The 25,715-nt window shown below is 51.8% G+C and overlaps 13 protein-coding genes across 13 annotated transcripts; 8 read left to right on the plus strand and 5 right to left on the minus strand.

The window, feature by feature from the left end:
* Positions 1–428: 428 nt before the first annotated feature.
* RHO25_007948 (uncharacterized protein) lies at positions 429–2,606 on the plus strand (the record flags this gene model as incomplete). The annotated part of the gene is made up of 1 exon (XM_023600111.2): positions 429–2,606. One exon carries the CDS (start codon positions 429–431, stop codon positions 2,604–2,606), a length of 2,178 nt encoding a protein of 725 aa, XP_023449147.1.
* A 360-nt stretch (positions 2,607–2,966) lies between these two features.
* RHO25_007949 (uncharacterized protein) lies at positions 2,967–3,358 on the plus strand (the record flags this gene model as incomplete). The annotated part of the gene is made up of 3 exons (XM_023600112.2): positions 2,967–3,067; positions 3,144–3,252; positions 3,323–3,358. The coding sequence occupies 3 exons, from the start codon at positions 2,967–2,969 to the stop codon at positions 3,356–3,358; spliced, it is 246 nt and encodes an 81-aa protein (XP_023449377.1).
* Positions 3,359–6,199: 2,841 nt separating this feature from the next.
* Positions 6,200–7,711, plus strand: RHO25_007950 (uncharacterized protein; the record flags this gene model as incomplete). The annotated part of the gene is made up of 1 exon (XM_023600114.2): positions 6,200–7,711. One exon carries the CDS (start codon positions 6,200–6,202, stop codon positions 7,709–7,711), a length of 1,512 nt encoding a protein of 503 aa, XP_023448697.1.
* A 223-nt stretch (positions 7,712–7,934) lies between these two features.
* Positions 7,935–8,504, minus strand: RHO25_007951 (uncharacterized protein; the record flags this gene model as incomplete). The annotated part of the gene is made up of 1 exon (XM_023600115.2): positions 7,935–8,504. One exon carries the CDS (start codon positions 8,502–8,504, stop codon positions 7,935–7,937), a length of 570 nt encoding a protein of 189 aa, XP_023448671.2.
* Positions 8,505–8,716: 212 nt separating this feature from the next.
* Positions 8,717–9,424, plus strand: RHO25_007952 (uncharacterized protein; the record flags this gene model as incomplete). The annotated part of the gene is made up of 2 exons (XM_065603002.1): positions 8,717–8,787; positions 8,848–9,424. 2 exons carry the CDS (start codon positions 8,717–8,719, stop codon positions 9,422–9,424), a joined length of 648 nt encoding a protein of 215 aa, XP_065459074.1.
* Positions 9,425–9,904: 480 nt separating this feature from the next.
* RHO25_007953 (uncharacterized protein) lies at positions 9,905–10,708 on the plus strand (the record flags this gene model as incomplete). The annotated part of the gene is made up of 1 exon (XM_023600117.2): positions 9,905–10,708. One exon carries the CDS (start codon positions 9,905–9,907, stop codon positions 10,706–10,708), a length of 804 nt encoding a protein of 267 aa, XP_023448654.1.
* An 833-nt stretch (positions 10,709–11,541) lies between these two features.
* RHO25_007954 (uncharacterized protein) lies at positions 11,542–11,874 on the minus strand (the record flags this gene model as incomplete). The annotated part of the gene is made up of 1 exon (XM_023600118.2): positions 11,542–11,874. The coding sequence occupies one exon, from the start codon at positions 11,872–11,874 to the stop codon at positions 11,542–11,544; it is 333 nt and encodes a 110-aa protein (XP_023448658.1).
* A 323-nt stretch (positions 11,875–12,197) lies between these two features.
* On the plus strand, positions 12,198–14,504 carry CEF1 (Pre-mRNA-splicing factor cef1; the record flags this gene model as incomplete). Its single annotated transcript, XM_023600119.2, has 1 exon — positions 12,198–14,504. The coding sequence occupies one exon, from the start codon at positions 12,198–12,200 to the stop codon at positions 14,502–14,504; it is 2,307 nt and encodes a 768-aa protein (XP_023448650.1).
* A 501-nt stretch (positions 14,505–15,005) lies between these two features.
* RHO25_007956 (uncharacterized protein) lies at positions 15,006–16,190 on the minus strand (the record flags this gene model as incomplete). Its single annotated transcript, XM_023600120.1, has 1 exon — positions 15,006–16,190. One exon carries the CDS (start codon positions 16,188–16,190, stop codon positions 15,006–15,008), a length of 1,185 nt encoding a protein of 394 aa, XP_023448652.1.
* Positions 16,191–16,930: 740 nt separating this feature from the next.
* Positions 16,931–18,395, plus strand: RHO25_007957 (uncharacterized protein; the record flags this gene model as incomplete). The annotated part of the gene is made up of 2 exons (XM_023600121.1): positions 16,931–17,995; positions 18,054–18,395. 2 exons carry the CDS (start codon positions 16,931–16,933, stop codon positions 18,393–18,395), a joined length of 1,407 nt encoding a protein of 468 aa, XP_023448988.1.
* Positions 18,396–18,671: 276 nt separating this feature from the next.
* Positions 18,672–19,414, minus strand: RHO25_007958 (uncharacterized protein; the record flags this gene model as incomplete). The annotated part of the gene is made up of 2 exons (XM_065603003.1): positions 18,672–18,701; positions 18,884–19,414. 2 exons carry the CDS (start codon positions 19,412–19,414, stop codon positions 18,672–18,674), a joined length of 561 nt encoding a protein of 186 aa, XP_065459075.1.
* Positions 19,415–20,055: 641 nt separating this feature from the next.
* On the plus strand, positions 20,056–21,194 carry RHO25_007959 (uncharacterized protein; the record flags this gene model as incomplete). The annotated part of the gene is made up of 2 exons (XM_023600122.2): positions 20,056–20,853; positions 20,907–21,194. The coding sequence occupies 2 exons, from the start codon at positions 20,056–20,058 to the stop codon at positions 21,192–21,194; spliced, it is 1,086 nt and encodes a 361-aa protein (XP_023448742.2).
* Positions 21,195–24,007: 2,813 nt separating this feature from the next.
* Positions 24,008–25,509, minus strand: RHO25_007960 (uncharacterized protein; the record flags this gene model as incomplete). Its single annotated transcript, XM_023600123.2, has 3 exons — positions 24,008–24,676; positions 24,732–24,866; positions 24,919–25,509. 3 exons carry the CDS (start codon positions 25,507–25,509, stop codon positions 24,008–24,010), a joined length of 1,395 nt encoding a protein of 464 aa, XP_023449508.2.
* Between the last annotated feature and the right edge of the window lie 206 nt (positions 25,510–25,715).

Consider the following 25,715-nt stretch of genomic DNA (forward strand, 5'->3'; position numbering starts at 1 on the left):
CAGACCCTGCTTCTCCTCGTCTCGTCGTCCTCGCTTGCATAGCCAGCATGTTGGCCAGCAATACAGCGCCTCACATCAGCATGTATTCAGAACGTATCGCAGGGCAAGGACAATGTGCGAATGATGTCAAGAAGTGGCAGCAATGGCTGCACGATCTGCCATTACCTCGGTGCAACGTCTCGCTGGGCTGGGCGGCAGAGGCTACACGCACCAGCATGGCAGCCACGAGAAAGGCAGGTCGCGTAGGTTGTGCGAGACGGCGTGATGCAGTGTAGCGGACTTGCTCGTGGTCACAGCTGGTGGCAGAAGCATGCTGCAGCCAGCCACAGCCGCTGTGACCTGGCGGCAGTCACTTCAGCTCGCGTTGGAGAGCTTCCTCCTCGCGCGTACTAACCACAGCTTTGCTCTCCATAACAGACAGGAACAGCATGAAGAAACTCTTCTCGCGCCTCAAAAGGAAGAATGCCAAGCCAAGCAGCAATGGCGAGCATACAGGACCTCCTCGTCCTTCTCCACCACCACTCCAGATCACGACTGCACCCCAGCTCTCGACGGTCATACAGGACCTGGTTCACACTTCACTCGGAGGTGATGCAAGTTCTCTCGCACCAGGAGTCTGCGACGTCTGCTACAACTTGGATCCGGCCAACGACCCGTATTGCGAAGTTGGCATGGCCGACCTTTGCCTGCCAGAGAACCGAGACTCGTTGCGCTCGTCCACTGTGTCAATTCACGTGCACAAGATCAACTCTTCATCGCAGACATGTGCCTACTGCAAGTATATCATGAGAGCCATCTCGACCTTTGTGCCCGAGAGTACAGCTCCCGAAGAGTATGCCACCCTGTACATCATGGAGAACATGCCAATGACAATCCAAGTCTTTGAGAACCAGGTCGCGCAGCAAGAGGATTATGAGCCCCAAGCCAGTATCGAGCTGTTCTTACAGGCTGTAGGCCCGTCCGCAAAGGGCACAACAAGGGCTTCAGCTATGAATGCAGCAGCGTTTCCCAGATCCTCGATCTCAGAGGAACGAACAGGCGCATTGGGCTACGCGAAAGACAGGCCTTCGTCGACTGCGGACGACCAGATTTTCCATTTCTTGGATCAATGCATTACCCGCTGCACGAACGGGCACGAGAGCTGCAAGTCACGTGCGGAGCATCTGCCAGACAGAGTTCTGCAGATACGTGGAGATAGCATTGCTCTTGTTGAGACTGAGGGCCAGACTGGCGACTACCTCGCATTAAGCTACTGCTGGGGCGGTGACCAAGATCTAAAGCTGACCAAAACTCGCCGCGCCGAACTGCTACAAGGAGTTTCTCTCTCATCCCTTCCTATCATGTTCCAAGATGTTGTTGCTATCGCCAAAAGACTAAGCCTGCACAGAATCTGGATCGATGCTCTTTGCATTGTGCAAGACGATCACCAGGACTGGGAAGTTCAAGCGACGAAGATGGGCGAGTACTACAACAACGCTACGTTGGTGCTAGCTGCAGCATCAGTCAAGTCGCCGCAGGAACAATTGTTGCGACCTCGACCCGAGTACTATGATTCTGTCACTCTTGATCAGTTTGACCACCATCGTCGTACCACAATCTGCGCTCGAAGAGATCCGTGGGTCTTCAAGGGGAAAGGCGGCAATTGGAACTCTCCCCTTCTCAACAGAGCATGGGCTTACCAAGAGCGCCTGCTTGCCCGCCGCATTGTCACTTTCGGCGAGGGTGCCGTTAAATTCGAATGCCGGAAGCACACCATGGTTGAAGGACAACTTGCGGGTGTCGAAGGTCTTCCACAGCTAGGCTTTATGGCACCACATCCCGATGACCCTGAGATGTGGTCTCTTTTCGAGGACTGGCAGCAGATCGTGGGCGGCTATTCAGGCCTCAAAGCAACCTTCGAGACTGATAAACTGATAGCTTTTGCCGGTATCGCAAGTGAGTTTGCTCGTGCCACGGGCTGGATACCACGCTTTGGTCTGTGGGAGCAACACCTGCTCAAGCAGATGACTTGGAAAGTACCAGAGGGTGACTTGTCCCCGCGGCCTACGCAAGCTGTTGCTCCTACATGGAGCTGGGCCAGCGTCAACACTCAAATGGACATGTTCAGTAGCATGTTCTCGTCCACTTCAACCAGCTTCAAAGTGCTGTGGGATTGTGTTGTCGCGCCTGCCAGCACTTCTGCAAAACCAGAAGTGCTCACGATACATGGTTTACTAGCGCCCTGTGCGCTCATTTGTCGAGAGCCATACAAGACTAATGGGCACAGCCACCGCCTGCAGTGCGAAGGCTATCAATGGGACACTTACATGTGGCCCGATGCAGCGCTGACAACAGCCAAGGCGGCTTTACCAGGCTACGACATGGATGCCACAGTCCGCGCCACTGCTGAAGAGATGCGTGCAGGTCTCCAGCCATTCGTAGGAGTCTGCTACTGTCTTCTCCTCGCCAAAACCGACGCCGACAACCCCACTTGCATCGCACTTGTGCTAGGACGATCTCGTGAGCACGACGGTATGTTCGAACGAATTGGACTGACCGCTGATACGAATCTTCGCTTCTTCAGCGATTGCATAAAAGCCAAGAGAGTCACTGTGGAGATTGTGTAGTACTGTAGGCACCGAGTATGGCATGTTTTCGGCGAATTCACTTTTGCACTTACGAAGCTGACGCACTACGAAACCACTAAGCTCGATTTTCTGTGGCTTGATTCCCGCCTCATCTTCGGTAGGACCTTTATACATTGGCGCAACACATCATCTGCCACACTGCTACGCCTCTTTTCCATGTGCTCACATGCTCTGACAGTTCAAGTGTGACGTATTTCTCTATTTCCTAGGCATCATATAGGCAGCTACTTTCTTCCAAGACATCTACTATGCAAAGCCATTCCGAGATTATCTCTTGAGTCCGAACAGAACCTCAAGAAGCACAATACAAATTCTATCATCATCCTACTGGAAATAATCATGGGCTGCGGCGGCTCCAAATACGAAAATGGCGTCCCTGTCAGATATGGCATGTACGGCGAACCGCATCCCATCAAGCCTAAGTACTACAAAGGAAGACCGTAAGCTATGAGCCCTCGACGGCACCAAATGCGCTGATTCTAGAACTGTAACAGAGACTGACATGTGATACGACAGATACTACGATGATCGCAGTACTTCACAAAGGTGGGCTGACGAGATGACGGCCAAGACGGGGAGAAAGTGGAAGAAGGGACAGTTGGAGGCTGCTATAGCTGGGGGTTCGGTAAGTCTTTTTGAGATCTGTCATCTCTCTGCGCTTGGTAGTTAAAGCAGGTGCTGAATTTTTATGATAGTCTGGTGGAGGCGGAGGTGGTGGAGGAGGGTGTTGAACGAGCTCCATCCTCGGACATAGCAGATTTGCGGCGATGTGGGACTATTTTGCGCTAGGTACGAGCGAGTACTCACAGAGCTCTTGAGTTCCAGGAGTCCTCTTACGGGAATGGGCGTTCAGGTTGAAGCGTCATTCAGGATACGGACGTGGTGGTATATTTGATGCCAGTAGAATTGTTGACAGCTATAGGGGAAAATGATATATTCCGCTGGAGACCCATACACGATGCTGATCTTCTCGCTCTGGACAATCGATTGATGAGTGCCAAAGGAGTGTCTACTAAACATCGAACGTTGCAACCCATAAACTGACTCCTTCGCCACCATCTGACGGCACGCCCTCGCCATCCACCTGCCCGACCCCGACCTTGATCTCCCGAACGATCTTAAAGCCAACGCGCTTGAACAAATCGCGAGAGCGAGGCGAAGTTGCTTCCAGATATAGGGGCCAGCCGCTCGTTGTTGCAAACCTTATAATGCGTAGTAGAAGCTCGTGCGCATTGACTTTTTTTCTTGTGCGAGAGGATTCTGACGCAGTATCTCTGCCAAGCAGGTAGATGTGCAGAACAGTGCGCCCGGAGTTATAAAGAGTTTGTAGGACCTCGTTTGATTTTACATCCATTTCCACGAGAGCTTGCGGGACCTCATCCGAAGATGCATCACTGGCTGATATGTTCTTGCTCACGACTGTAGGATTGCTTGAATACCCCTTAGCATGGTATTTGTCTCCGGATCCTGCTGCAGCAGTCACCAGATGACTGCCAACGAGCTTCCTGGTATACTAAGGAAATATGCTCTTTCTTTCTCGAGGTCTCGTAGGAGTCTGTCGAATAGCATACGATTCCGAGCTACGTACTCGAGGTTATTGGGGCTTGCTTTCCAAGTGTCAAGAACGTATCGATGGAATGCACCATCACTGAATGCCCAAGTGAAGATTTCCACTGCATCTGATCTGCTGATCTCGCATAGACCAAATGATACCCAATTGATGTTGTTCATGGCTGGTAGAGATGTAGATGTTACCTGCTTCTCGCAGAAATGCTGATCGTGTTTTCACGGATGCCAAACACAAGTTCACATGATGCACTGTGTGTATGGAGGGTGCACTACTTGATGGTACAAATCTTTGTTGTGCACAGCATGGGGTAGCAGCTGCAAGTCAAACGCCACCGGTGGTTGCACAACTGACGCCAGTCCCGTATGTGATACCGAAGATCTCGACACCATACGGCACGCAACGTCATCATGAAGCCTTGCAGCATACGGACTGAGAGCTATTGTGAGAGGGAGGAGGGACATGGTGGACTCAACGTACCAAAAGTCTTTTGATCGATGCTCACGCCAGGTGACTCTTGCTCGATGATCTGTGATGACAAACGATTATACTGCACTTGGCGGATCAATGTTGCAGTTTACGCACTGTTTAACATGCCACTCGAACTGCTCTTCGTGAGACGTATACTTTTGAGCACACACCACTTGTGCGAGAGTCATCAATGTGTCGCTGTTGGTGCTCAACCTATGCGGCAAGATCTTACTTCCTCCTTTCGAGGTCACAAGGGCGATCGGTGGCGTTTCAGGTAGTGCGTGTGACCTCGATCGATCGAGATGTCCAGGATCATACTCAAGGCTGAAGGAGATGTAACCAAAATGATTGCACCAGAACTCCCAAGGTAGTCCATATATAGCCGCTGATCGGTCAAAGATTGGAGTCTGAACAGAAGCCTGTCGGTAAAGACCTCGCCATGGATCTAACAGTCAAGTCTCATGTGGACCGTAGCACTGCTCAGCGAATTGTACCCATGAGATGTCTGGCCTTAGGAATGCCCAGAACGGGCACTAACTGTACGAATCCGACCTAACTGAGTGCAAGGATTTGACCAACGAAGACTGAAGTGTGACAGCACTACGCGATGCATTGAAGATCCTAGGCTTCAATGAATGCTACCATCAAGCCACTCTAGTGCAGAATCCGGAGGATGCTTACTTATGGGTGAAAGCGTTACGGTCAAGAGGCTCCAATCAAGCCTTCGGCAGACCTGAATGGGATGCTTTACTTGGCCACTGTCAAGCAGTGTGCGACGTGCCCGTAGTGCACTTTTGCGAGGAACTGGTAGAATCCTACCCCGAAGCCAAAGTCATTCTCACAACCAGAGATTTCGACGAGTGGCACCGGTACGACCGCAACTTCACATGCTTCCCCTTCGAAGACATCTAATGCGCTTCCAGCTCAATTTCAGAGACGGTAGAGCGGCGATATCATAGTCGTCGTTTATTTCTTCTGTCTTTAATTGATCGCAGCTCCAGCCTGTACGCATCGGTGTTCTGTGAAGGATGGCGTAAGATGTTTGATGGAAACTTCGAAAAGAACAGCCGAGTAGTGTACGATGCTCACAATGAGAGGGTGAGAAGACTAGTACCAAGAGACCGGTTACTTGAGTACCATGTGAGCCAAGGGTGGGAGCCGTTGTGCAAGTTTCTCGAGGTGCCTGTACCTGCGATGCCTTTCCCAAGCGGCAACACAAAAGGTGACTTTCACGCGGCATGCGATGAATTGGATAGGAGCCGCTTTGTTGCCTGCTTGAGAAACATAGCAGTGACTGTCGTAGTGGTGGTGGCCGCAGTGGCTATGTGGCGGCCAAGTCAATGAAGCGGGAAGCTTTGGGACTGAAAAGAAGTCAGGTGTGCAGAGACTACCATGTAGTACACGTTGAATCAGTGGCGCAAGCAGGTGTCCCATTGTCGCGTCATCGAGAACCCACTCAACAGCTTGATCGAACTCGTTCAGCAGGATATAGACAATGCTCGTTGCAGATTGGAGGTCGATCACCTAAGTCAGCATGTTGATACTGATCACTATCCTAGTCGCACTCTTTTCTGGTATCTATTTGATTGGCCAGCGACTTCTCTGGGGCCCGCTAAGCCATATTCCAGGACCGAAACTCGCAGCGCTTTCGGGGTTGTATGAGTTCTACTATGATGTCGTCAGGAAGGGTCCTTTTACCTGGAAGATTAATGAGCTCCACGATCGATATGGCGAAATCGTCAGAATCAGTCCGGTCGAGGTTCACATCCGGGACTCATCATTTCTTGATTCTGCGTTCCCACTCTCTCATGCTCGCCCTGTCGAAAAATGGCCACCAGCAATGCGCATGTTCGGGTCTCGGTCCAGGGCAGAAGCTACCAAAACGCAGGCCTATCGAAACTCGTTACCGGGCAAGTTTTTCAGCAAGACTGCGGCAAACCTGCACGCTGCAAAGATGCAAGCCAGACTTCGCCGTCTTGTTGCACGCCTCGATCCTCTGATAGGCACAGGCACGGTCGTAAATCTCACAGATGTTATCGGAGGCTTGATGCAGGATTTCATCTTGGAATTATGCTTCGGCTGTTGTCATGAGAATGTTGATACGAAAGATTTCGGCAGTCGTCAATATCATATGAACCTGGACCCACTTCGATGGATACATTTCTATGCCAATATCTTCCCACTCATGCGTGTGGTTGAGAAACTTCCTTCTTCGATACTGCGACTCGTTGCACCTGAGCTTGCCGATCTTCCTCTGCTCAGGCAGCAGTGGCGCAGTCTGTTTCAGGAGATGTTGGCTAGTAAGGACGAACAGCACAATACACTGTTCGCTCATTTGTATAGGGAGAGCCCGAGCCTTGATATGCCTGGCAATGAGGAACGTATGATAGGCGAGGCTGCGGCTTTTGTGGGTGCTGGGTCATTGACGCCTACCGAGGCCATCAAGAACACAATTTATTTCGTCTTCGCAGACGAGCGTGTTCGCGATCTCGCCGTTACTGAGATCGAACAAGCCTTCCTTTTCGATGATGTAGAATTGGGACTGGAGAAGTTGCAAAAGCTTCCGTACCTGTCTGCGATCATGCACGAGTCCTTGCGCCTGAGTCACGGCGTACCTCATCGTTTGCAGCGGATCCATAAGCAGACGCCAGTCTTGTACAAGTCACCGACAAGTGGGCAGGAATATCTCATCCCTCCGGGCACGCCCGTAGGCATGACGAGCAGTTTTGTTTGTGAAGATCCAGCCAAGTTTCCAAAGCCAAGGGAGTTCTTGCCAGAGAGATGGACCCACCTCTCACCACCCGAGCAGATCAAGACCTTCCAGGATGAGATGATAGTGTTCGGGAAGGGAGGTCGGAATTGTGTTGGCATTAACATCGCGTACGCCGCCATGTACACAGTAGTTGGTGCTTGGCTTCGTCGATACGGCAATTCTACACGATTGCTCGACGTGGAACGCGCGCGAGATATTGATGCTTCGCATGACTTCTTCATTGCCGGTGTGAGCAAAGCAAGTCCCGGTCTCCTCATCTGCCTGGAGAGATAGACCAATCGACAGCTCGCCGTGTTTCTGAGTACGCCTTGCGAAATATGTAGACATGACTTCAGGGTACCGTATCTCGCACCTGTTCCAACAAACATCCTCCGCCATATCCGCTCGTCACACTCATGCGCGAGAGTCATATCAGACAGCACTCTGTATGCTCTTACGCTAGAGTTGCACTCCGAGAGAGGCATCCTCGTCGGCCAGCGTTGTTGCAACAATGCTTTCAAAGTATCATATCCAGCCCAATACCCCAAGCCGAGACTGCGCTCTCTGTCATCATAAAATCGATCGACAGCCCCCCCTCTCCGCAGAACGTCACCCTCTGCTGTAGGATGTCTTTGGCGATTGGCATACCGTCGCTCGCAAAGAGGCCGGTGAGCAGGTTGAGAGCCAGTAGCACTAGTCTTAAGCGTTCCTTCCACTCCGGCACCTCTAAATCAATGTTGCTGCCCATGGTGCCTGCTAGATAGATGGCATGAACGAGTGGTCGGTGGCTCGGTGAGAGGCTTCGGAGCCATTTAAGAGCCACATCGTACGAAAAGTGTGGTTGGTCATCGCGCAGTGTCTCTGGTCGACCGAATTCGAAGACGATGTTGCCGTAGTAGATCGGGGCTGCGGTGCGTCGAGCGAGGCGATTGAGGGAGAGCTGCCATGGTGGTGTGTACGATGTGTCTGTAACAACGATCGTGGTCTGGCGCGGAAGTGTAGCGACGACAACATGCTCGAGGATCTGGTCCTTCAGCTCGCCGGGCAGCGCGTTGATCAGACCGCTTAGCTTCAGCTCGGAGTCCATGGTGATGCGATGGTGAATAGTGCTCAGGGATTCGAGTCTGCGTGGATATGGTTGTACAGAATCGATGATCGAACTTTGCTGAAGAAAAGCGCCGCTGCGACAGGCACCCACGCGTGAAGCTATAAAAGCTGGCTGAGCTTCGTTCAACTTCTGTCCCCAACCATTCACCACCTTGCCTACCACTTCCTGTGCACACGCCATCTTCCATCATCATGGCACAGTACCCAAACGACGACGGGAGGCAGCGGCTCATCCCCGAGCATTACACGCCGGGGTACGCAAGGTATGTTTTGCTCGCATCCAGTCCCCATTCATTCGGGCATCTGCTTAGGGCGCTGCTCAGATTTCTCGAACTCCAAGCCAGCGGACGCCTCAACATCAGAGTGCAGACCGTGCCAACGTTGGAAGAGCGCATCCAGAGCCTGGCCCAAGAGCTGCAGGATATGATCCTCGACTACACCCTGCTCATCGAGCCCACCACCGTCAACATCACCGACAGATACCAGCCACCATGGCAGCTGAGCGTCAATCGCCGAACTCGTCCACTTGTCGCTGAGCACTACTACTCCACCAGCACTTTCAGCGACATGACCAGATTACACGATCTTCAGCAATGGCTAGACCGAATCCCGGCGGAGTACGTTCAAATGATCGAGAATGTCGAATTCGGCGTGCGCAACATGCACGACGCAAAGAAGTGGCTTAAGATCTACACACGCTCGTTGGAGCAGCATTGGGGAATTGTTCTTGCCCCTGGCGTCTTGCGCGCTTGGTTCAAGAAGCATAAGCGGAGCGGATCGCCCAGTGAGTGGGTGTATGTCAGCTGGAAGGACGCTGCAGCGCTGGATGATCGAGAGATGCGTGCCGAGAGCTTTTACGCTCACTCGCGCCCGTGGGAGGGACGCGAGGTAACACTCTAGGCGCAGGTGACAATCCTAGCCATCATATAGAGGTACAGCACGAATCGAGAACACAGTATCAGGGCGGAGTAAACCAGTTCCAGTAGTCGTTTCTCCGTGTTGTGCCACAATCTGTCAATGACACCTCCTGCTAGCGTGCAATGACCGTGCTGCCCTCGGGGCAGACGAACAGAATGCCCTTGATCAATGACCTCAGAGAGTCCAGCAAAGAGTGCGCTGTAGTGACGGTGCTGGTGGGTGTGCCCGGTGCGCGCTGTTTGGTCTGCCGTAGCCGTTCACTCATAACTGACTTTGCACAGCATGTCGGCTTCGTCTTGCACCTCGTTTCGGTCCACGACAACACCGCAAAACGGCCAATACAGCATCCTCTGAGCAACGCGACCCGACCGGACTGACCGATTCGCCTGCCCTCTTGGCTCAGGGCTACACACTCCTCGAGAACAACACGACCATCAGTCCAGCATCGTCATCGCTAGCCGAATGCTCCGCCATCAGAACAACGACGGAGCCCACCAGCCCGCCCGCGACTCCAGTATCAACAACAGCCTCGTGGCCGAGAACATGGAGAGTCAACCAGCTAGCTCGACCGACCTTATCATCCGCGCCGAGGGCGACACCGCCGTCAATTCGCCAGCCAACGCCGCAGACACCATCACCAGCCTCGCACGGAACGACACGATCGATAGCGCCAGCGACAATGATCAACCATCGCTCGAAATCTTACTCCAGACGCTCCCGCAAGAGCTTCAAGGCGAGATTCTTGCCTTCACCGTCATGACACCGCCGTCCATCGTCCAGATCGAACCAGAAACATACCGCCCACCACACCTACTCCGGATCAATCGTCGCAGTCGTGCCATAGCCGCCGAGCATTATTACACACATACGACGTTCGCCTGCACACATAAGTCTTTCTACCACACCGAATTCGTCAGGTGGCTTCGATCTCTCCCTGCTCAGCACCGCGCCTCGATCAGCAGGATCCAAATCCCACCAGTCGTGTATCCTCGAACAGACGTCGCAGAACCCTTCAAGGAATGGCAGTTTCGAAGGCTGTGGAGAACGGTGACTGATTTGCCTCGTATGCCTCACCTCATCAGGCATGCCGGGCTAGCAAGCGGAATGAAGAGCTTGGATTCGATCATGCTTGCTGACTGCCCTTTGGAGGAAGAGGGCGGAGTCCTTCAGATGGGACTTCTGTCGGGCCCGGAAATCAACATGGAAATCAAGAAGTTGCACGTAGAGCTGGGAATACCAGAGCCGGACGAGGAGGAGGACTGGTAGAAGGGGGCATCTCTGCGGTCGTAGTAGCATGAAAGGCAAGCGGGTCGAAAAGGTGTTTATCGGTGCGGTGTATGCGAAGCGACAAGCAGGCTGGAAGACAACATAACCTTGGGATAACCGGCGAGCAATGTGTCCTGCTCTATTTGGCGGACTTCATTGAGCCCAGCGGTGCGCAGATGGTGTTACGCCGGATGGTGTATTGGGCCTGGAGAAGGAGAAGGTGGCAATCTTTTCATGTAGCGTCGAAGCGTGGAAGGAATGAGCCTGAACCACAAATACACCCCATCTCTGCTAGTCCTAGAGGCGTAAAGGCTGACCAGTATCCAGACGACTTCGCAGTCTTGTTCTGTGCCCAGCACGAGTCCTTGCTAGAGCCAGCAACGAAGTGGATAAGAGAGTCAACAACGTGACGAAAATTTAGTCCAATTGCGGCATACACAAGTCTCCGGCTCCATATTCATCTCTAGACCTGTCAATGCCCACGCGCTCTGTGGAAGCTCATTGACATACACTCGGAGACAAGGACCACGTGGGACTTTTAGAGGTTCTCGTCAAGCTCCCAGGATGGCAATGACATGCGTCTGCTATCTTACTTCCGACTTTTCCATATTTGCCAGCTCGCGGACCTCCAGCCGATGCGAGGCCGCAGCGTGTTGAAGTGATAGAGACGCTGACGCCCTTGAAACCCCGAGAATCAACAGAGGGAATCAGTCGCCACCTGGCAGGCTTGCCCACTTCCCAGCTTTGACCACGGCCCGGGCTCTTGTGTCTCCAGATGCTCTGCCTTCAAGCTTTTGAAGGAACTCGGAGAACGGACGAGACCGGCCAGCCGTTCATATCAAGCGGAACATATTGTTCCTCACACTTCGCTTCTGGGCCACCGGCTTGCCATCCTCGTATTCCACGCCTGCAGCTCCACCTTCGTCCGAGTGTCCGGCCAGCTTTTCCATCAGCTCAGCGTCCGCTTCTGCCACGGTTTTGTGTTTGATTTCGGCTTCTTTCGCGATTTCTTGTGCCTTGGTGGCTAAATGCTGATCATCTTGGGCAGGAGACTCTGGCTTCTCTGAGCTGAGGTAGCGGGACGATGAGGTGAACGGCCTTGTCGAAGACAGTCTCACAGGTACAGGAGCAGCTGCGAGTCGTGGAAGGAGCTTGGTTGTGTTCATGATGGTGACAAAGAGGCAAAAGGGTTTTGAGGTTCAATTTTGCTTAGGACAAAAGGCTTAAACTAGTTGTCCAGTAGTTAACTACGGACAAAGACGAAGTGTATCTGACATAGCGAGAGCAGGACAGCATGCTGTCATCAATGCCTCCTGCCTTCGGGGTGGGAAGTTGTGAATGTTGTCGTCAGAATGAGGTCCGCCCGGGCCTCAGATCAACGATTCACAGCGGAAGTTCCCGTGCGTCCGCATGACTCGGTGCTCCCAGACCTCAAGATTTCGCTGCACAACTTGACTGCACCACGACACTTTACTCCACCACAGCCAAGATGCCCGTCGTCAAAGGAGGAGTCTGGACGAACATCGAGGACGAAATTCTCAAGGCCGCCGTCTCCAAATATGGTCTCAACCAGTGGGCGCGTGTGTCGTCGCTGCTGGCGCGCAAGACCGCGAAGCAGTGCAAAGCGCGATGGACAGAATGGATTGACCCTGGTATTCGGAAGATCGAATGGAGTCGCGAAGAGGACGAGAAGCTGTTGCATCTGGCCAAGTTGATGCCCACGCAATGGCGCACAATCGCACCCATCGTTGGCCGAACCGCGACGCAATGTCTCGAGCGCTACCAGAAATTGCTGGACGAAGCAGAGGCGAGAGAGAACTCGGAGTTTGGACTCGCAGGACCAGATGGAGGTGAGACACAGGCGCCGAGTGCGGATGATGTCCGAAAGTTGCGACCAGGAGAACTGGATCCAGATCCAGAGAGCAAGCCAGCGCGACCCGACACGATCGATCTGGACGAGGATGAGAAAGAGATGTTGTCGGAAGCCAGAGCACGTCTAGCCAACACGCAGGGTAAAAAGGCAAAGCGAAAGGCAAGAGAGAGGCAACTGGAGGAGAGTCGGAGGCTGGCTGTGCTGCAGAAGAGGAGAGAACTGAAAAATGCGGGTATCAATGTCAAGGTTACCACGAAGAAGAAGGGTCAAATGGACTACAATGCCGACATTCCTTTCGAGAAGGCGCCGGCGCCTGGATTCTATGATACACAGGACGAGATGGCGCAGAATGAGCGGGAGAGGGAGGCTTTCGATCCGCGAAAGCAGCAATTGGCCAACAAACGCAAGGGCGACGGGCAGGACCAGAATGAACAGCAATCGAAGAGGCGAAAAGACGATGGAGGTGCCGGTGCCCATACTGCACATCTCAAAGCGGCACAACAGCAACGACTCAGAGAGGCAGAGCAGAGTAGCAAGCGCAAAGGACTGGTTCTTCCAGCCCCACAAGTCAGCGAGAGCGAATTGGAAGATATCGTAAAGATGGGAATGTCAGGCGAGAGAGCACATCAGCTGGCGGAGAGTAGCGAGAACGATGCTACCCGTGGTCTCATCGGGAACTATTCCAATAACATGGTTGGTGCTACGCCTCTACGAACTCCTCGAGCAGCGCCGGAAGAGGACCGCATACAAAACGAACTGCGAAATGCCCGACTACGGACAGAGACTCAATCAGCTCTGCTTGGCGGTGAAAATGTGGATCTCGCTGAAGGCGGTACAGGCTTGGAGGGCGTGGCGCCCTCTAAGCAAGTTTTGCATACACCAAACCCCATGGCTACGCCTATGCGCGGGCAGAATGGTGCAGTTGGTGCCACTCCTATGCGAACGCCACGAGATAATTTCCACCTCAATCAAGAAGGCGGGTCGATGCAGCTCGTCTCACAGACTCCTCGAGACATCCGGCTGGCTCAACAAGCATCGCGGAACTCGTTGCGTGGCAAGCTTGCATCCCTTCCCAAACCACAACAATCCGAGTTTGAGCTCGAAGCTCTTCCTGAAGAGCGCGATGAAGTTGCTCATGCCGCACAGGTCGCGGCCGAAGACGCAGCTGTCAGGGATGCCAGAAACGCAGAGCTCAAGCGCGCACAAGATCTCGCTGAATTTAAACGCCAGTCCAAAGTAGTGCAAAAGGGATTGCCTCGACCGAAAGTCGTCGATGTGAACGCATTGCTCAAAGCGGCACAAGCTATCGAAGACCCTATCGAACGCAGCATCGCGGAAGAATCTGCCTACCTCATCGCCAACGATGCCAAGAAGTTTGGCGGAGCACATGTCAACGGCAAGCCTAAATCTATTCAGCCATTCTCTGAGGACCTTATGCAACGTGCCGAAATGGAAATCGTCCTCGAGATGGGCCAGGATGCTGATCGCAGCCGTTTTGGCCAAGCCTTTGAGCAAGAATGGGAAAAGGCTCACGCTTCAACAATCTTGCCCGGCCTTGCAGGATACGCGGAAGATGAGCTTGACGAGGAACAGCTTCTTACAGAATCCTTTGACAATGTCCAAGAGACTATTCAGAAGGTATCAGAAAAGGGAAGCGCGCTGGAGAAGAAATTGGCCAAACATCATGGTGGTTATATTTCGAGGAATAAAGTGCTGCGGACCAAGATTGTACAGGCTGCGGAGGCTTTGGAGAAGGTCAAGTTACAGCAGACTTTGTCGAGAGACAAGAGTGTGGCGGAGGAGGCTGCTATGGTGGGCAGGTTGGAGAAGTTGAGGGATGAAGTGGCGTTAGTGAGCCGGAGAGAGCGGGAAGCACAAGAGACGTTTAGGAGTAGGAGGGAGGAGTTGGAGGGCTTGGGATAAGCTGAGGTGAAATCGATGCGATGAATGTATATTGCTGCATCCAGCCCGTTCTGCTTCCCGCTCGAGGCACGCAATATGCTAGGTATCTACCTAGGCCTTCAGATTTCAGAAGAAAGACGATGTCTTGTCGATATTGTAAAGTGTTATCGTTCATTGTGCCACCCTTGACTCTACTCGTTCCACGCACCTCGCCGATGCGATGTGCTTTTTTGCCGCCTTTCTTAGACTCCGCAAGATTCGTACTTTTGCTAAGCAGCTCCCATAGTTGGGCAGCGAAGCGCGTGCATGCGCACAACTGAGCCACATTCAACTAACGTGAGAGAACACTGCTCAAGCGAAAATCGTCTGTTGCCAAATTAGCTCCTGCAAGGTGTAGTGCTGCAGTCCACTACGCCCCATTGACGCGAGGAACCCGCAGAACCCGCTGCTACTGCTGCTGTTGTCTAGGATCCCACCTCAACAACTTTCAGTCTTGAGTTGAAGTTGTCATCACAATCGACTTCAAGGCATCGGCGTCGCGGCTCTGCTGTCCGGAGTTCCGCTTCCATCCATTCCCGGAGCTCTCTTCTTCTTTTTCTTCTTTGGCTTTGGCACAACAGCCGGCTTCTGTCCATAATTCGTCATTTGCAAATAGCTTCCGCATGTCAAACACGTATTATCGTGCAAAGACGGTTCACAGAAGATGCTGAGACATATCGAGCACACGAACCCGATGTCCACGATTCTGCGATGGCAGAAACATGCTGCGCGGAAGTCGACACCGGAGTCCCCTTCGCCAGGTAGTATGAGGTGTCGACGGGCTGCAAGATCGGGTAGGTAGGCTTGCATGAGGAATTGGAGGAGTCCGGCGCGGAGTTCTGGGGTGGATAGCGAGAGGTAGATTCCACCTGTTGCGTCGGCGGCTTGTTGGAGGAAGATGGTGTCTCCAGAGATCTTGAGGATATCAATGGGGATGGAGAGCCGTTGACATGCGAAGATACTGTTCATGATAGGGATATACTGGTTCGCTAGGTCGCCAGAGACAGACAGTATGAGTAGACGGGATGTCAGGCCAGAGATGTTGGGACCCGAGCCAGCGGCAGATGATGCGGAGGCTTCGTTGCCGCCAGCGACTGAGGACGGGTCAGAGTAGTTGAATTGTTGAGCTGAAGACGAGCCCGATGGCAGACTCGCAGTTTGTTTAGAGATGTATGCAAGTGCTCGGGTCAAAGCACCCGCCATCATAGTTGCAGGAGTTGATTGGAGTGCATCGGGAGAGGTGCTTTCCACCAGACGGCGCAGGTTCGTGGTAATGGCGTGCTCGATATGAGCAAAAGGTCGATACTTGTTCGCATCATCTGGCGGCCGCACTGGACCTCCGCTGCCAGCTGTGCCGTCGTCCATCATTTCTACATCTTCGCCATTCGAAGTGCCGTTCGCGGTCGCCGAATGTGCTTGCAAGGGAGTTGGGTAAAGCCATTCTGCTCGCTCCGAGTGACTTGCAATTACTGCTACGCGGTTTGCATGATTGATGGCGATGTGAGCGTTGATGAAGACAAGCAGGTTGACAACGACCTTTTGGAGCGATAGTGAATCTTCAAGTAGTGCCCAGGCGTGAGGGTTTGTGTCCAGGATGATGGTCAACAGAGATGGCGCTTCTCCATCGTCTCGCTGACCACTCCGCCCCGTTGCATCGACTTCGTTCATACTGCCTCATAAACAGTTCGGTGTTGATGGCAAAGTAGTGAATGTTTGATGTACCTGGCTAGGTGAAGTAAGGCGAGCGCAGACTTGTGACAAAGGCGAAAGTCGTGGGGCGGAAACGCTCAAAACGCTCCCCGTCCGATGCCCCTACAAAATTCAATGTTGTAGACGACGGTCTGTCCTGGAACTTCACCAGTCCTATCGTTCGAGTATACCTTCACACGCCGTTCTCTGAACATGGAACAAACTCATGCCACAGAGAAGCTGCATCTGCAGTGGCTTTTGAGCCAAGCATTAATAGTTTTGCCGACAGTGACGTCCGTCTTGACAATGGCTAGTTCTACTGCGTCCGCACCGCCGTAGCCGCCAGCTCCAATCGCCATTGGTGACACAGCGCCTCGCGACTCGCGACCTTCAGCGCATCGCACACGACTCCAAGTCTCGAAGCAGCCAAGGCTCATTATCGGGCTGCTATAAAGCAGTCACTTCCGCTTGGCCACGACGCGAGTTGAGCTTGCTCATTCCTTCTAGCGCGGGTTCACCGCTTTAGGACAGTAAAGCCGTCGCCACTTCTGCTCAACTGGAGCTGTACTTTTCTCACCTCGAAAGTCGAGTCTTTCGTGCTCCACCTCCCGTACGGCATTCGAAGATCCAACAAGTGCCTGTTTGCGTCAAGGAGCTACATCGAAGGCACAGCGACGGGACCTGGCCCTCAAACTTGGCACAGCATCTTCATAGTCACCATGAGTTTCAAAGGCAACGGAGGCTCTTCAACTGTGGTGCTGGAGCCAGTAGAGCTTCAACCTGTGCAGCTGAAGAACGTGTCTGATTCGAAACGCCCCTCGCTCTCTGGACGCAGCCTGGCCTCGGCAAGCAAGACCGATGATGAAGACCGCAATGAGACGCTACCCTCACCCACGACCGCGCCCGAGGAGCAAGCAGAAAGATGGAATTTCCCGCGGGTGAATATCTGGAAAGTTAGTTGCACGTTCTGGGCAATGGTGATCATGGGTCTCAACGATGCCACATATGGAGCCATCATCCCATATCTGCAACCTTTCTACGGTCTTGGCTACACGATTGTATCTTTGGTGTTCCTGTCACCTTTCGTCGGCTACACGCTTTCTGCGATCTTGAACAACACTATCCATCTCCGATTTGGTCAGCGCGGCGTAGCATTCATTGGACCGTTTTGCCATCTTCTGGCTTATATCATTAATGCTCTGCATCCTCCCTTCCCCGTTCTGGTGATCTCTTTCATCCTGGCTGGCTTCGGTAACGGAATTCTAGACGCAGGCTGGAACGCCTGGATCGGAGCAATGGCAAATGCAAATGAAGTGCTAGGCTTACTGCATGCTTTCTACGGCCTCGGCGCCACGATTGCACCTCTGATTGCCACTGCAATGATCACAAAGGCCAATCTGCCATGGTACTATTGGTATTATTGCATGATCGGATTCGCGGCCATAGAACTTGTTGCATCTGTTCATGCTTTCTGGCACGAGACCGGAGCCAAATTCCGCGAACGCCACGCGCGTACTTCCGATGCGAAAGGCTCAAGACTACGTGAGGCGATAGGGAAGATGCCTGCTGCAAGAGTCACCTGGCTTTGCTCGATGTTCTTTCTCGGCTATGTCGGCGTTGAAGTAGCGCTCGGAGGCTGGATTGTCGAATTCATGATCAGGGTTCGTGACGCAGCAGAGTTCGCAGCAGGAATGAGCGCAACTGGATTTTGGCTTGGTATGACTGTTGGCAGAGTTGTTCTTGGCTTCATCACACCTCGAATCGGTGAGAAGCTGGCAATCATGGTACGTGCTGCATTAGTCCCACGTGTGCTCATTCGCTAAGACTGAATTCTCTGCTTAGATCTATCTCCCCATCGCCATCGGCCTCCAGCTCCTGTTCTGGCTCGTCCCACAGTTCTACGTCTCCACAGTTGCCGTTGCACTTCAAGGCTTCTTTCTCGGCCCCTGCTTTCCAGCCGGTGTAGTCGCATGCACGAAGCTGCTCCCAAAACATTTGCACGTCAGCGCCATTGGATTCGCTGCGGCTTTTGGCGGTAGTGGTGGAGCCATATTTCCCTATGCTGTCGGCGCGATTGCGCAAGCAAGAGGCGTTCAAGTCTTGCAACCCATCATCCTGGCACTGATGGTGGTAATTATCATTCTCTGGGCCTGTCTACCGAGGATCAACAAGAAGAAGGACTGAGGTTGGAACATTGAGAAAGGCGGGAGTCAAAAGCAATACTCGTTAACCCAAGATTCACGAGGTTGTCGAAGTATGCTCGACAACAGGCACATGGCACGTGCGTCTCGTGTGATATGCAGATCATGATTGTTGACTGATGAAGATATGGCAGAATCCACATATGATCATCGCAAAAGCACGGAAGAACGTAATGTGCAGTATCCTTCTTGCATACCACGCACGCATTACGAAGCGATCAATCTTTTCGTGCAAATGCACCAATTCGGCGATCGAAATCTATGACCGCTTGTTGATCCAAGTCTCGTCCTACAGAACATGCAAGTGAGTGCGATCTGCCACCCACACTGCCTCAGCACTCCGTTTCTGATTCTTCGTCTTGATAGAAAGTCATACTGCTCACCACATCTACACGGTCGTCCCGAGATCTGATCAGGTCTCAAGCTACCCAATATTAGTTCGAGGCCAATGGAATCAAGGTCAAGACTCACCCGCTCGCTTAGCTGCCGTTCATTCATCCAAATCCGCTGCTCCACCACATGAGGGCGTCGTTGGAATAGTAGCCAGTACGTCCTTAGCACATTCTGAGGAACTCCGGCACCGATTTCTTGCAGCTCTCGGTGATACTGCTGCAGAAGCTTGCGCTCAAAACGAAGCGCCGTGCGGCTTATGGCATCCGGGCCCTGGTCAAGCACCTCCATGCGCCAGCCATCTTTGACTCGTAGCTCGGACAGCTGATCCCGCTGTTGATGCGAAAGGGTCTTGGCCCATATCTCTAGAAGTTCCATCGACTGGAACTCGAAGATGGCCTGAGAGTAGTAGAGGTCGGAAGCCTTGCGTCTGGTCAAGCGATTCAGGTTTAGCTGCCATGGTAGACGGTATTTGCTGTCGTATGGCACGACTCCCTGACTCTCACCCAGGAACGATTCGATGCCTTGCAATACGGTATACTCGAGGATCCTGTTACTGAGCTCTGGTGGAAGGTCCTGAATCCTGTCTCGTAGACTGGGAGCATCCATCATTGCTGCTGGACGGACGGCAGCCTGTGATGCAGAGTTGGTATAGGTATGTGAGATGTCGAAGACCGCTTCTCGGCGTCAGAGATATGATGGAAGAAAAAAGAGAAAGCGAGCTAAATTGTGGTAGGTTACTGAGCTACGTCTTGGCACTACCATGCGTAGCCTCGAAGTGAACTTAAGGTTTGTGGTCAACCGCTCAGCTATGAGGTACAGTATTGGCAAAGACTTACGGAACGAGTCTGACATCATGCCTTCACCTTCCAATGCAACCAACGAAGTGTCTCGAACCATTTCTTTGAGCAGAGACGCTGCACCTTACTGTCTCCTTCGGACCAGACGCTGTCAAATTTCGAAGAAAGCCCTGGAGACCGCTGCAATGATCGAAGATTTCAGTGGTACACAGTGGTTTGTGCGCGACTGCAGTCGACACCACAAGTATCTCGACAAAGCCAAAGACTTCCAGTCGGGATCGTGCATTATTCCACGTCAGTCGTTCTTTGTGCACGGTCTATTTGCAATCTGGTTCTGAACCAGAAATGTTTGCTATGTGGCTTATATAGCCGTGCAGTGCCAGATCTTTTGGAAAGGGCACCAAGAACCACCAGCAAATTTGCGTTATGGCAAGTGGTCGACAATCTCAAGTCATGAAGCCCAGTGGAGATGATTATCCATCTGGGACCTCTTCGCTGCCTCCTGTTCATCCAGCCCGGACAACTGCAAGAGAAGACAAACGACAGAAGCGCCCAGCCAGCATTGGATACTCAGATCAAGATCGAGCCGCACCCGTGGAGAGCAACGATAGCTCCTCAGACCATCCTAGTCGAGATCAGTTCGACGATGAAGAGAGGGAAGTGTATCGATACATCCCCAACGGAAACATTAGTCTCGTCGGTTCATCAGGTCAGAACGAGCAGGACGATCCCAAGACCATTGATGGTTTCAGTCGGCTCCCAGGGACGCAAAATGCGGAACATGCACAAGAGCCATCTCCCAACCGCACAGAAGACCACAGGTACAACAAGCAGCTGAGATACAGCTCCATCATCGAAGCACGCGCCGGTTCTCGTTTCAGCGACAAGACTGTACCGAGTATTGGATCTGATGACATTGCCGCGATCAAGAACGACGTCTACATACCGAGATGGGTTGTCAAGCGCATACTCGACGCTTGCCTCAGTCCATCTATTCCGCAATATCAAACGAACGAACATTTTGACGAAGCAGAGTGGAAGAGATGGAATGAAAAACAGAAAGAGGTAGTGCGGGTGATCGTCAAAGGTGAAGGTAACGACCCAGAAGCCATGGCTTGGCTTCTTCTCGAAGAGATCTTCACTGTGCAAGAAAGAGGCATCATGGCCGAAACCAAGCGTATCATCCCCGATGTACATCTCTCCCAGATCAAATGCTCAGAGCGAATCGACAGGGTCATCGCTGCTCTCGAGGTAAGATCTTCACGTAATATCATTAAGCGACTCCTATTCACTAACAGAAACAGAATTGCCCACTCGCTGCAAAGGACATGCTGGAAGGTAAACGCAACAAGCAGCTGGCTGCCGCACCGGAATGGTCGACCGCGCAAAAATGGCAGTTCAAGAGGAACAATAAGAGAAAAGCTAACAAAACGAAGAAGAATGAGGAAACAGGAGGAGCCAGCGCAGTCAATGACAGACAGGCCAAAACGAGGTCGAAGGAGCAGGACGCGGTAATTGAGGAGATAGATGGAGAGGAGTCATTGGAGGAAGAGCAGCTTGAGGATACGCTCGAAGAGAACCAGCTGGAGTAGGAGATGCTAGGAAAGATCATCGGCAGGAAGCTCATGGAGTTGTGTTTCAGACATCACTCTACAGCATCTTCATGCTGCTTCGATATGCCAGGGAGCAGAGAGTGTTTACGGTATCTGGAGAACGAGAGACTCTGATGCGAAAGTTGTTAGCCTCTCGGAAGGCGCCCAGTGGCCTAGTCGTGCTACTTTTTCGGATCGGAAAGCAGAGACCTGCAAAATTTTGCGGAGAAAGATAGGCTTCCAATGCAAAATGGGATTACCACTCAAACAAACTCTCTACAGCACTATCAGGGTCGAAAGTAAGCAAAGAGGCATTGAACGCCATGAATCCTGCAGAGAAAGGTACAACTCGATGCGGAGTATAATCATGTCTCAGAGATATCATTGCCACAACATCTGGCCCAGAGGTAAGTAAGGCGGCCTCGAATGCCTCTGATACTCAGAGCCAGATGAACTGTAACGTGGAATTGAAATCAAGTCTCCGGCGATTTTCTACGGCACAATCGTCTACTTTGTCACGCTAGGGAGCAGAGACCTTCGAATTTTCCCGGAGAAAGGTACGAAATGCACTTGCGTCTCGAACAGATCTTTGCGGCAGCATCTGGCCTAAATTCAAGCACAGTAGCAGTCAATGTTCGTTTGCATCGGAGAAAGACAGACTTTAATGTAATATGCATTGTCGTCTCAGATAGATCTCCGTAGCGTGATCCAGAAGAGAGTGAAGCAAGGAGGCTGTGACAGCTTTGGCAGGTCCAGAGATAGAGAAGCTCGGATGCAAACTGTGGATGTTCTCAGACAGACCTTGAAGTTATCTCATGAACGATGGGAAGATCAGAAGGCAGTGAAGCGCTTAAATGTTCTGGAGAGAGAGAAGCTTGAACATCAAATGTCGTCGCTCTCAGGCAGATGTCTATGTCACCGTCTTGGCTAGAATTCAATCAAGGGGCAGTGAGGGCTTCAAATGAATTGGAGAAAGATCCACTGGGCCAAGAAACGTTATACTCTCCAAGATATCTCCAATGCACCACCCAGACGGGAGGGAAGTAAAGCGGCAGAGATGACCTCTCCGAATTCGGAGAGAGAGATGGACCCTAAGTCTCTGGTGCGTATTGTATTCGCATCTCAGGCAGATCTCAATAGCACCTGCTGGATGGAGGGTAAATGGAGAGGCAGTGAGCCCATCAAATAATCCAGAGGAATTATCAAGTGAGTAAGATCGCCCCAGAACATTCAGAGAGTGACAGATTCTATCGCACAATATAATCGCTTCTCAGATAGACGTCAATACTGCGATCCGAGCCGAAGGCAAACAGAGAGGCAGCCATAGCCTTCAACGATTCAGAAATCATTTACGAGGGCTATTGAAAAAATATTCTGATCGCAGAGTACAATCGTGTCTCAGGGAAATCTGTATACCACGATCTAAACCGAAGGTAAACAAAGAGGCATTCAGGGACTCAAATTCTTCAGAGATCGCGAGAAATGGCTCTTAAGAAGATGTGTGCTATCGTATAACACTACCGTGTCTCAGAATTATGCCTATTGCACCACCTGAATCGAAGGGAGACGAAGAGGCAATAAAAGCAGCTAAAGATTCAGAGCAAGCCTGCAACGATTTTGACATAGGCAAATTCAGAGGCAGAGTACGATCGTGTCTCCGAAACATCTCTATAGCACGATCTGAACCGGAGGCAAGCAAAGAGGCAGTCAAACTATCGATCGATCTAGAGAAGCGTGAAAGAGTTTCGACATAGACAGATTTGGAAGCAGAATCCGATTCAATCTCCGAAATATTCATATAGCCTCATCCAGGCAATAGGGAAGCGAAGCAGCAGAGAAGATCCAAATCAATTCAGAGGGCGTCTGAATGAATTTCGACATAGACGAATTTCAAGGCCAAAAATACCTGTGTTTCTAACAGATTCCTATAGCACGATCTGGATCAAATGGAAACCAAGTAGCAGACAAGATGCAAAACGATCCAGAGGAGGCCTCAGAAGTTAGATATAGACAGATTTTTAAGCATAATGTACTCGCATTTCCAACAGATCTCCCTAACGCGATCTAGGTGCAAGGGATACAAGAAAGCAATGAAAGCCTTCGAAGATTCAGAGAGTGCCTCTAAGAAATAAGACATAGACAAATTTCAAAGCGAATGTACTCGTTTTTCTAACAGAATCATATAGCACGATCTAAGGGGAAGGGGAGCAAGGAAGCAGAGAGAGCCCGAAACTGTTCAGAGTGCCCCAGATAATTCGGACATAGTCAAAATTCCAAGGCGAATATACCTATGTTTCCAACAAATCTCTATAGCATAATCTGGGTAAAAGGGACGCAAGGAAGCAGAGAAAGCCCGAAACTATCCAGAGTGTCCCAGATAATTCGGACATAGCCTAAATTCCAAGGCATATGTACTCGTGTTTTAGAGGGATCTCTTTAGCACGATCTGGACAGAAAGTAAGCAAAGTGGCATCGAGAGCGTTCAGTATTTCAGAGAAGACTGATTCCAGGGTAACTATACTGCCTACTTCTACGAAGAATCGTCTCATTCGACACCCTGCTCAAGACTATTACAGTTGGATAAAGTGAATAATATAGCAAAAATGTAGACCTCAATCGGTCGTATAGTATCGAGTGCGATGCGAGAAGTATGTGAATTGCAACATAAATGCTTTTTGACTATCTCCAAAAATGTTGACTTTGCGAAATGTAGAATACTATTCTCTCGAACCCAAGTACCAAAGCGAAGATGTCGAGTATGTATTATACAAGAAATCGGCTCAAAACTTTTCGAAAATGCAGCAAACCAGTATTCACTGGAACTCATCGATAGGTTCGTTCCAGTCAACGTTTCCATTTCCTCCCGAGTACGACGTCGAGCCCCAGCCATATGATGGCTGGAAAGCCGGCATAAGACCCGTGCCGTACTGGGAGGATGGCTGAGTAGCCGGCATGACACCCGTTTCGTACCGGGACTGAGAAGGTGGCATCGAGAACGAGAATTCGCCAGTGTTCACCTCGTTACCAGCTCCAAAATAGCCTCCTTGAGACCAGTCGACAGCCGAGTCGTGTCTCGCCAGGTTTCCTCCGTAGTTCGTACTGTTACCAGCGGTACTTTGGAACGCAGCAGGAGGAGGACCGGATGCGAAATTGCTGGAGGTTTGCTGCGGGAAAGATTGAGTGAATGGATGTAAATTCGGCAGCAAGGGAGGAGCCTGGTGAGTCTGGTGACCTGAAGCCATTGGGGAAGAAGCCGGGGACGGGTGTTGAGCAGCCGTTCTGCGCTTTTTGGCGGGCTTTTCGGTAGGCTCCTCTGTGGGTTGAGCGGCATTGTTCTCTGCATTGCGCTGTCTTGCCGTCTTGCTTCGTCGCGCGTTCGACTTCTTGAAGCTGTACTTTTCGGACCTCATGACCTCGGGCGCGCTGGCAATTCTCTCGAGGTTCTTGCCCTCCATCACATCTTTGGCCACCGGAGCGCAAGTCTACAGAATCTTGTCAGCAATTGAATCAGACCGGTAATCTTGTAGAATCACTTACGCTCAGCACACGACAAATTTCCCCAAGGCGGTCAGAGCATTTCATGCCGGAGTACTGCGCCTTGACTGCACGGAAGGTGGGCGCTTTCCAGAAATCGACATGCCATCCATACTCGTGGAGGTAATAGACCTCTTGCTGTACGGCTGGTCAGCATGTGGTTCAGAATAGTAGTACGAAGGGCACATACCAGTAAAAACCGCCCCATTCTCTCAGCCTGGCGTGAGAGCCGCTTGGACTGCTTGTCGATAGCCCTTGTCGACGTCTCCTTCTTACACCTCTGGATGTAGGCTTCCCATTCCTGATCCGTGGCATTCGAATCTTCCGGCTTGACGTGATCATACTCCAGCACCTTGATCAAAGATTCTAGGATACTAGTCAGATGAGGAGCCTCTCTGTTTCTCACTGCATCGAGGTCGTCAATTTGTGGTGCACAGACTGTACGACCGATGGGGTCTGCGCGTGCGTCGTCGAGACTTGAGAAGTAGCGGTCCTCGATGTATTGGTCGGCCATGATGGATACCACAGAGGCCGGAAGCCCGTTCAAGAGCCCATCATCGTCGGCAATGTCCAGACCATTGGTCTGCACACCAGAGAAGTCCATGTTGATACTCCAGGCCTTTGCTTCAGACCTTGAGAGAGATTGCTGCAGATGTTGGAAGATGTTGAGGTTGAGATTGAAGCTCAAGATGAAGTGGTCTGCAATGGTCGGTTTTGTGCTATGCGTGCGCTTCGATGCATGTGTGGTGGATACAGGCTCCATAAAGCATATGTGAAGCATCTGCTATCAAATGCTGTTCTTGGCCACTCTGTATACACATGTGTTGCTTGTGATTGTCGGATTCTGCCAGGACTCTACAGGAAGTAGACACCGACGAGGTGAACAACATCTGTTCAGGGCCCCTGTGACAGAGCACATGTCTCCAAATCACGTTCGTAGCAGTGACTTCGATGCCAAGAGTCTGCTGAAGGAGGCTGGAAGTGACT

This window comes from Cercospora beticola, chromosome 5 (genome assembly GCF_033473495.1).
Source record: "Cercospora beticola chromosome 5, complete sequence".
NCBI lineage: Eukaryota > Fungi > Ascomycota > Dothideomycetes > Mycosphaerellales > Mycosphaerellaceae > Cercospora > Cercospora beticola.